We start from the raw sequence: 10,926 nt of genomic DNA, 5'->3' as shown, positions 1-10,926 counted from the left end.
TTCCAAATCTTTTATAAAAATCATATTTTTCACCAATTAAATAAAAAATGAGTTGTGCCATCGAATGGGAACACATCGTGCTAAAATACGGGGTCCACAATTATTTTATGATTTTTTTTACTAGGTAGATGAAATCCAAATTAAACAAGACTTAATACGTTGGATTCATTAATGAATTTAGTAAATTTTAAATATAATTTAAAATTTAAATGGTGAACCAATTAATACCATAAAGTAATGAAAAAAAATGGTTTAAAATGACTTTATAATTTGTCTTAGATATAGAATCCTTATTTTCTAATTTGTTTTTTACTAGGCAAATGAATTTTAAATTAAACAAGACTTAATGTGTTGAATTCATTAACGAGTTTAGTAATTTTTAAGAATAATTTAAAACTTAAATAATAATCCAATCAATACTAGAAATTAATGAACAAAAATTAATTTAAAATGATTTTATTGTTTCTCTTTAAATGAACTTCAAATGACACTTTGTATAAATTTTATAAATTAACTATAAAAATATATTTCAAATTAAATGACACTTTATATTAAATTTATTCACGAGTTTAACAATTTTTAAAAATAATTTGAAATTCAAAAAATAGATCTAATCATTAAAAAAATATAAGAGATTAAAACTAATATCTTATAAGTCACGACTTTATTGTTTCCCTTATACACACAAATATTTATTAAAATTTAAATAAATAATTATTAATTAAGTAGGGCATAACTAATAATTTAAATTCTTTAATGAATTTAAAAAATTTTTATTCTAGAATATTATGTTCGTAATTCAATATTAAATTTGTTCATAAAATGAAATTTTTGACTCATTTACATATTAAAAAAATTAAACTTTATTCATTATTCATTTTAAATAAAATATTGTTAAAAATTATTATTTTAAATTATTATTATTTATTTTTAACCAAATAAATATTTATGAAGTTGTTAATATCCTTATGTTTTTAACATATGCTAAAATAATGTTTTTTATTAAAAAAAAATATAATTTATGATTTTATTATAATATTATTATTCACGCTTTACTAAAACTATTTATTTTTCAATTTATTTATAATTTTAAATTTTTTTTATAAATAAAATTTGAATTAAATTTAATTTATATTAAATAAATTGAATTTATAATATTTTTATAACAATAAAACAAAAAAAAAAAAAAATCTAAAACAACTTATCCAAATAATTTTTTGTGTTTTTTATTTTTAAAAACAACCTTCCAAACAAAATAAGAATACTATAAAATTGTTTTTTCTTTTTAAATTTAAAAATAATTTTTAAAAACAAATTTAAGGGAAGATGAACAAACGGCCCATATATTCTTCGCACGATTGGGACATGACTTGCTAGACTTTACCATTTGTATTGAAGTTAAAAGAAAAAAGAAAAAGAAAAAAAAAAAAAGAAGGGGCGTTCTTTCAGTCATTATAAAACACGTGAAGGGCTCGGTGGTAGGAAGAGTCAGCTCAAGTGCGTCCTCGCGCTTACTGGGGCATTCCGAGAGGCAGAGTGGAAGGCAAGGAAATGAACCCTTTGTTTTGCCCTTTCCTCTCCTCAACATTACCCCACCCAAAGCCCCTCGTCTCTCCTTCCTTGACGACTACTAGACCATCATCTTCTCCTTATCCTCCCTTCCTTCACATCTCTGCCATCAGAAATGTTGAAGATAAACTCCACTCCACCTTTTATGCAACCCCTACAACTTCCCAATTCCCAGAGATACCAACGACGGTGATTACAGCGAAGAAACGACCAGTCCCGTCCCTTCTGGTTACCATCTTTAATGGATTGGACGATTTCATCAACAACTTCATAGGCCCTCCACTCCCACCCTCCATAGACCCAAAGCATGTGCTCTCTGGTAACTTCGCTCCCGTTGACGAGCTCCCCCCTACCGAGTGTGAGGTGATAGAGGGCTCACTCCCTCCCTGCCTCGATGGCGCTTACATCCGCAATGGCCCCAACCCCCAGTTCTACCCACGTGGCCCTCACCATCTCTTTGATGGTGATGGCATGCTTCACTCCATCCGAATATCCCATGGCCGACCCATCTTCTGCAGCCGTTACGTTAAGACTTACAAATACATCATCGAGAAACGTGCTGGCTCTCCCGTTATTCCTAACCTTTTCTCAAGCTACCGCAGCTTCGCACGCAGCGCAGTTGCCATCGCCAGACTTCTAACTGGCCAGTTTGATCCCGTCAACGGGGTTGGTCTCGCCAACACCAGCGTAGCTTTCTTCTGTGGCCATCTCTACGCACTAGCTGAGTCTGATCTCCCTTATGCCGTTCGATTGACGCCTGATGGGGATATCAAAACTCTGGGCCGCTACGATTTTGATGGGAAACTCTCCATGAGCATGACCGCGCACCCCAAGATTGATCCCAGCACCGGAGAGGCATTTGCTTTTCGATACAGCCCTGTGCGTCCATTCCTAACCTACTTCCGGTTCGATGCCCAGGGAAAGAAACAACCGGACGTCCCAATTTTCTCCTTGTCTTGTCCATCTTTCTTCCATGATTTTGCAATCACCAACAGGTACGCCATATTTCCAGATATCCAGATGTGGATGAACCCGGTGAAAATGATCATCAGAGGAGGATCGCCAGTGGGTACAGATCCCACCAAAGTACCAAGAGTTGGAATCATCCCTCGTTATGCAAAAGACGAGTCCGAGATGAGGTGGATCGACGTGCCAGGTTTCAACATAATACACGCTATTAACGCCTGGGACGAGGAGGATGGCGATGCCATTGTGATGGTGGCACCAAACATACTACCAATAGAACATGCCTTGGAGAGGATGGATTTGGTCCATGGGTCTTTAGAGAAAGTGAGGATAGATCTGAAAACGGGGACAGTGACGAGGCATCGGCTATCACAGTGGAATCTGGAATTTGCGGTGATAAACCCAGGGTACTTGGGGAAGAAGAACAGATATGTATACTCAGCAGTAGGTGATCCTTTGCCCAAAATATCAGGAATTGTGAAGCTGGACGTATCACGAAGTGATCGGCGCCAGGAGTGTATAGTGGCTAAGAGAATGTACGAGCCTGGGTGCTACGGGGGCGAACCATTCTTTGTGGCAAAGGAGCCGGACAATCCAGAGGCAGAGGAGGATGATGGGTATGTGTTGTCGTATGTACACGATGAGCAAAGCGGGAAATCAAGGTTCATAGTGATGGATGCCCAGTCTCCTGACCTTGATATTGTGGCCGCTGTGAAGCTGCCCACAAGGGTGCCTTATGGCTTCCATGGATTGTTTGTTAAAGGGTGTGATCTCAAAATGGACTGAAACACCAAATTGTTGGAAAGCAAGCTCGAATTAGGAAATTTGTAATTATTAGGATTAGATTTAGTTTTAAAAAAAAATCAAGGAAGAATGTTTTATTTTATCTTATCTTATTAGGAGTTTCTATTTTGTTTAGCGTGAATACTTCAGATTATGTAAGGCTTGAATAAGAAAGAGGAATGAAATGCAGTGAAGTTTTAATTCTCCTCAAATTTTACCATTCTTGTAATTGTGTGTTTCTCTGCCAACCTTATTACCTTAACAAGTTGATACCTTGTGTTTTGCTATCAACCTTATTACCTCAGCAAATTGGTATCAAGGATTCCCACATATCAAACAAAACTTCCGCATACCCAATACAAATAATATCCACAAAAATAAAGGAGGTTAAAGAAGTCTTCTTCTTTAATCAACTCTCTAAATTATCATATAGTGTACGTACATAAAACGTGCTTTTCTGTCAGTACTATCCATGTCATTAGCTATTCCGGCGGATTTCTTGTATTTCTTTACCCCAATGAATGGTTTTTACTTTATTTCAGCCCGCCCTTCATCTTCACCTTCCAATACTAATCTCTCCTTCTGGGGAAGACCCTTCATCCCCTTCATCTTACCAGGGAGCCAGCCGTGCTCTTGCCCGAGTGGTCTAGTCGTAGCAAACATTTGACATGGTTAATAATTTGAGCATAGAAAGCTTAAAAATCTTGTAGTCGGTGCCGTACAAACCATAGGAAATTCAATTTTATTTTCATTACTTCTTATTTTATTATTGAAAAAGCAACTATTATGTTCAAATATTACATTCTCGGATAAAATTAAATTTTTATGGATCTACAAGAAATGCAAGAGAAGGCTCCCTCGGGGGTGTTATCAGGGATAGCATGAAGAGACTATTATGAAAAATCATGACAAATAACAATAATAGAAAAAAAAAATAAGAACATGAAAAATAGAAAATACGCAAAGTTCACAACAATTTATATGGTTCAACTTAAAACTTTTATAAGGGAAAACAAAGAAGATTTTCCATCATTTTTCAAGGAAATTATAATCCTAAAACTTTTAAATCTTAAAGTTTAAGGATCATGTAGGATCTTAAAACTTATTGAAATTATAATCCTAAAACTTTTAAATCTGAAATTGATTTTGAGGTTAGAACTACAACTTATAAGACCATTAATTTTTTTATCCTTTTATCACAACATGAGCACCCTTTGAGATTCTTATAAATCCTTTTCAACTTTATGTGTATTCATTGGAATCATGTGCCCAAAGAAATCACATTTTTCTTCAAATCCAAAACATGGTTTATATTAGTTAATGTCTTTCTAATGCCATCATGATCTTAATTCAAATTATCCTTATGTTAACAACCTTATCAGCTACATTGTTTCCTATAAAAACCTTTCCACCATCAATAAGTCAAGAGGCAGTAAATCAATCCTTATTAGGAAACATATAATAAGAGCACCCTAAATTAAGGGTCCACTCTCATCATTTGAGTTAGTAAGAGTAACTGAAATGACATCTGCAATATCTAAATTTTCTTCTACTATTGTTGTATTACCAAAATTAGAAGCTTTCCTTTTTTCTTTTCCTTTACATTTAAACAATTTCTTGCATAGTGCCTTTCTTTGTAATAGAAGCTCTTGTTATTTTCCTTGGATTTTGATTTAGGTTTGGATTAACCTTTCCCTATCATTATTTTTCTTTCCTAACTCCCTTTGACCACCAAACCTTCACCAAAAATTTCTTTTTTACTCTTAGACACCCTATTCTTCAATTCTTTTAAGTTTAGAGTTGCCGTAATATCCTCTATGGAGATTGTATACCTCTACCACACATCATGGTATCCACAAAGTGATCATAAGAATTTAGTAAGGAACACATCAAAATGGTGATTTGGATTTCTACATCAATTTCAAAATTTATATTCCTTCGATCCATAATAATTTTATTAAACTTATTAAGGTGGTTATGCATCCCAAAGTAGACTCCTCCTATCATTTGGTGTGATAACCAAAGTGCTTCTCATCTTGTTATCAAACTAGTTTTCCATGTTTTCTTAAAGTGTATTGAGCTTGAACTCCATTTTGTACATAATAAGATCCTATGCAAAAAATTTCATCAATAATATATTTTTCTACTTATCGACTTATAGATATGCTTATAAAGCATTTTCCAAAGTCACAATTCTTAGGATTTCATATTAAGCTTTTTGTCACCCTTAAATTACTTGAGAGGGAATGGAAAGAATCAGCTCACCAATTCATCATCTCAACAAATTACCACTTAAGCTTCTCATGGGATTCTTAATAGATTATGAGTGGTTGTTATTGGGAACCTCGGACTACTCCGTTCCCATGCCCTGGATCACATAGGGTGCATGCAAATCTATCTTAGGCTCTTTAAATCTATCACAGATAAACAAGTATTCAAAAATAATATGGATACCATAGAAATCATATATCTAGAGAATAAAGTCACATACCTTTGATTCAGATGTTCTTAGATCGATTCCAATTGATGTAGATAATTCCAAAGTCGTAATGGATCTCGTAAATTCCATGATCTTTCATCCGATGACTCTTCCTTGTATCTAGGAATTGAGATGGCGAAGATCTCAAGGTGGAGGCTAGGGTTCTCTTTCTAGACTATAGGGAGAAAATGACAAGACATGGGAACCTTAACCCCTAAAGGGGTATTTATAGGTTTTTTTACTAAAGTTAAGTGACTTAAGCCTACCATGAGCTTGAGTCACTTAATCTAGCCCAAAAAGGGTTGTTAATTAATTAACTAGCCATACAAGACCCTAATTAATCAATTCACCCAATCTAGAGATACCACTCACTTATTCTTATGCAACCTTGTGTAATTACCAAAATGCCCTTATGCACAAAAGTGAACTAAACACCTATCCAACCCTCATAAATCGTGACATTAAGGAGTATGAGCTCAGAGCGGGGACCACTAGGATCCATAAGAGTACTAGCTCCCTTAAAATCAAATTTTGAAATTGACTAAACATCTCATTATAGAGAGTCTACTACATTCCAGTACCTTATGTATATTACAACAAGACACTAAGTGCTCAAGTCTGCAACTTACTATTCATTGCATGCAGACTCCCTATGAACTGATGTCCATAATCTAACAAGGTAGTACTATCACCTATCAAGATTACCTCTCAAGTCCTTGAGTTACATATTCCACTTATTATGTGATCAAATGACATACTATAACTCCAAAGAGCATATGTCAAATTCCACTAAAGGAATTGTTGTGGCTACATATTTCATGATCACATGTACCTTTAGATTATCCAAGGGGACACACTATTTCAATCCCATGAGATATCATGGTGCCTCGTCATGGGTTCTTTGCAAGTAGATCAATTGTCTATAGTTGGTTCATGGATTTGGGCAATCCAGTAGAGCTTGTAGTGCACCACCTCTTAATTAAAGGGATAACTTGTCTTGGTCGTCGAGATGAGTTTCCCATAATGAGTGCACTAATGTATGTGAAGCACACTAGATAAAACCTATACTGAGTCATGACTTAAGACTATCAATTGTCATGATTCACCAAACTACTACACTATATGAACTCTCAACATTGAGAGGATATTAAGTATGTGCCAAATTTAATAGGACGCTTTGACTTATGGGTGAGACCCTAAAGTAGTCATATCTTCTTATAGATTGGGTCACTATTGATGGAGGTTTGTGGCAACATGTATTCTGTATCTTATATGTAACTCCTAATGCACCTAAGTCAAATACAATGTAAAAGATATGGGTTGAATATTCAAATCAATTTCAATACACCAAAAGGGTAGCAAATGGATAGTTAAGCCTAAATTTGTTACATCATGTCTTACTTTTAGGAACTCAATCCCAACATACTCTCCACTTATACCATTTTTGTTACAAATCAATGGATGAACTTTCTTAAGGGTTCTCAAATGGCTTATTTCAATTAAATAGATGGTCAACACACGATTGTGAGGTTGGGCCTTACATGCATACTATCGCACAAATTGATCACATAATTGAGCAAAATCACTTATAGAATAGGGAGGGAGTTGATGAAACCAAGTAAGTGATGGACCCTGCAGGATAGTTAGAAAAACCCTACACAATAATCCTCTCCTTATCGTCTACCAAAATCATTAACTAGCGAAAATGATAGATGTGCTCCATGGGATCTCCTATCTTGTCATAAAGATTAAACTTTGGGGGTACGTGGTGAGCAAGTAATTCTTCTTGTAGTAGATGAGTGGAAAATGGTGATTTCAACATACCTTTCCAATTTTCAATTGCATTAGTGGAAGAGCTGGTTTATAGAATAATTTTATGTATTTCTGCTGTGAACTTTTTGTACTTCTTTTGTAGCTCCCCAAACCCTTACCCTGATTGTTAGTTGATCTTTGTTGGTGTCTCCTAATTTTTTGAGACTTTCTACATGTGGCTTGGCACACTTTCCTTCAAGAGATGACCATGCTAGGTTGGTGCCTCAGTATTGGCTAAGTCGTACCACAACTATTCTATAAGGTCATCTTGGTGGGCTAATATTTCTTCAATTTGTTGTTGGTCCTCGAACTGTTGTCATTCCAACTGATGTGGGCTAAAAAAAATTACATTTTTTAGAACTTTGACTTTTGGTTTTCAAATGATATGTATTTTTGGGAAAATAACCCTTAGAACATGCACTCAAATGGTAAAAATAATTAATATTCCAAGCTTACCCTCAAACCCTCCTCTCTCACCTATCGCCAACTACTACATTTTTTTTTTTTGGGTTACTTTGACAAAACAAATGAGCTCATCATTATTATTGATTATTTAAAAAAAAAAAAAACTTTGACACATGGCAATCACTATACCATATGATTTTTCTTTTTCTTTTTCCCATTCTCTATAATATCTCCATTTTCTTTGTCTTTTGTTTTTTTTTTAAAATATGTTGGCTTGATGAAATCTTTTAAATTTCAATATTTTTTTAATATATCGTCTTTTTATATTAATTGATTTTAATTATTTAAGGACATTTTAAACATAAAATAATAATATATAATAAATAATTAATGAGAATAAATTTGATATAAAAATAAATACATTATACACAAATTTTGAGATTTAGGATATAGGATTTTATATATTTTTGCTATATAAAATATTTATTTATTTTATAAATCTTATCATATTGTCATATTATTTCATTATTTATATATATTTTTAATTTTTAAATTTCATGTAAAAATTATATTTTTAACTTTTTGCTTAAGAATTTAACTTGACTATGGATTTAATTTTTTTTCATGGCTAAAATGTTTAATATTTTTAATTAAAGAAAACAAAAACTCAGTTGTGGCTCTAATATTTCACTTTATTAAAATTTTTAATTTTTTATTATATAAAAAAATAAATTTTATTTAAAAAAAATTGTATTTAACCATTTATATTAATTTTTATGAATTTTATTAAAAATTAAAAAATTTTTATATTGAAATTGCGCATCGATCGACACAACCATCATAAAAAGGGTACCACTCTTTTATGAAAAAAAATACCATTTTTTTTTTTATGAAAAAAACTATATACTTATAGACCCCTTTGTGGATAAGGTTTTTTTTTTTTTTTTTTTTTTTGTTGTTACCATCTTGGGAAGAGCTGGCAACGTCTAGGAGGAGTGGGGGGCCGACTTCTTCAAAGACTCAATTGCATGCATGGGACGGATGACCAAGAACACACCACCACCTTGACATTGTGGTGGTTGAGATGGAACTTTTTTTGAACGGATGACAGAAGATGAGATAGGAAGTAGTAAAGTTGGAAGAGCTAGAGGGAAAAACAGAGCTAGGGGGAGCTGTGGAGGAAGGAAGGGGGTATCGGTGAATAAGAAGAGGTTTTGAGAGAGAGAAAGGGCGGAGGAAGGGAGTAGTAGCACAACGCACTATTACTTGCTGCTAAGGTTGATCTCACTCTCACTTTGCTTATTTTTATGCATGATTCGTTTTATTATTTGATCATTTCACTAGTATCAATTGATTTCCTTATCAATTGTCACACTTGTTCACATTATTTAGTAGGGACCTTATTATAAGGCTTAAAGGGGTCCTACGGCTCACCACCGTACCTTCCCAATAGGTAACCTGACCCCCGGATCCAGATTCTGTTTTTGCAGACATGTCTTTTCCAAATAAGGAGTCACATAGGGTTTTCTTTCTTATTTTGTTTTCCCTTTAAAAAAATTAAAATAAGTGGCGACTCAAAGTCTTTTCTAAAAATCATATTTTCAATAAATGAAAAACAAGTTTTGCCATCGAGTGAGAATGCATAGAACGAAATGCGGGGTCCACAAAATGGCGACTTCATTGGGGATCACTAGAGGGTCAAGCTTGAACATAAGTTGAGGCAAATGTGGTGTTTGATTGGTCGATCAGTGGGTACCCACCTCTCTTTGTGCTTTTGTTTGCTTGACTATTAATTACACATTGAGAGCTCTTGATGCCATTATCCTTTATGCATGCTTGGTTATTGCATTCGTTTGAGGCATTGGCATGTTGATTATATTGATTGATCATTTCGACTATCCTTACAAATTGACTCTTCGTACTATATGATTACTTTGCTCACCTTGACATGTACATTCTTTTTGTTGCTTATCTCATTCATCTTGACATGTTTGATTTTCTTGGTTGTATATTATCATAATTATCATGGAGCATGCTATCCTTGCTAGATATTCATCTCGATTATCATATTTCATGCTTAGATTGTGTGTAGATTTGGATGATATACATGTGCTTTGCATGACTACCTATTGCATAACCTCTTTTCTCTTGCATGATGCATGTGTTGCTTGTCTGTGTGGGACACACACCTATCCTCTTGTCTCTAAGTCCCTAGTCTTGGTCAACCTTGTTTCCCTTGATCTTGTATTTGATATGAGACTTGTTACTTCGTTTGCTCTTCGATCGAGCTAGTGATTCGAAATAGGGTCTAGCGATGGCTATATGTATGTTTGGGAGCATTTTGGAGGTGGTCGACACATTGATGCTAATTAGAGTTCGACTTTTGAAGACTTGTATAGCTTAGAGCTAGATTTCAGGATACTTGTGTGACTAGTGTGTGTTTTTTTTAGTTTCATAGGATTTTCGGATGCACCCACACCACTCACTGTGCACTTTAGTTGACTATTGAGTGCTAAGAATTGTGAGAGCTTTCACTATAGGAAACCCCCTGAGATGTCGAGGTAGTGCATGTGTGGAGGTGATGACCACTTTGCATGGAAGCATCTCGTCTCTTCAGAGGCCTGTAAAGGGTTGCATACCACTAGAGGGTACGATAACTTCTGATAGGGATCTTTTAAAGTCCATTATTCCCCTTTTTAGAGCCACCTTGACCTTATAAGGCAAGCCTTAGATCATTCGATCAAGATTTCTTCCCTACACGTGGGTGCATCTGAGGGCCTTCAAAGCCTCTTTAGTTATAGTTCGGGTCCAATACTCCATCTTTTGGTTTCTAATTGAGAGTGCTTAGAGATTAGTACGAGTTTTAGTATCAGTTGGATCACCTTTTGTCACGTCATCTTAGATTATTCTTT

General features: G+C 34.4%; 1 protein-coding gene across 1 annotated transcript; it reads left to right on the top strand.

The window, feature by feature from the left end:
- Nucleotides 1–1,494: 1,494 nt before the first annotated feature.
- Nucleotides 1,495–3,520, top strand: LOC100252859 (probable carotenoid cleavage dioxygenase 4, chloroplastic). Its single transcript, NM_001405812.1, has one exon. The coding sequence runs from the start codon at nt 1,552–1,554 to the stop codon at nt 3,319–3,321; it is 1,770 nt and encodes a 589-aa protein (NP_001392741.1). The 5' UTR covers nt 1,495–1,551; the 3' UTR covers nt 3,322–3,520.
- The last annotated feature ends 7,406 nt before the right edge of the window (nt 3,521–10,926 follow it).

Source organism: Vitis vinifera, chromosome 2, assembly GCF_030704535.1.
Source record: "Vitis vinifera cultivar Pinot Noir 40024 chromosome 2, ASM3070453v1".
NCBI classification, from domain to species: Eukaryota; Viridiplantae; Streptophyta; class Magnoliopsida; order Vitales; family Vitaceae; genus Vitis; species Vitis vinifera.
Note: the sequence above shows the minus strand (reverse complement) of the source record. Positions and strands in the feature narration are given on the sequence as shown.

Coding starts and splice junctions, on each gene's coding strand:
- LOC100252859 (NM_001405812.1), top strand. CDS start 1,552: ATGAACCCTTTGTTTTGCCCTTTCCTCTCCTCAACATTACCCCACCCA.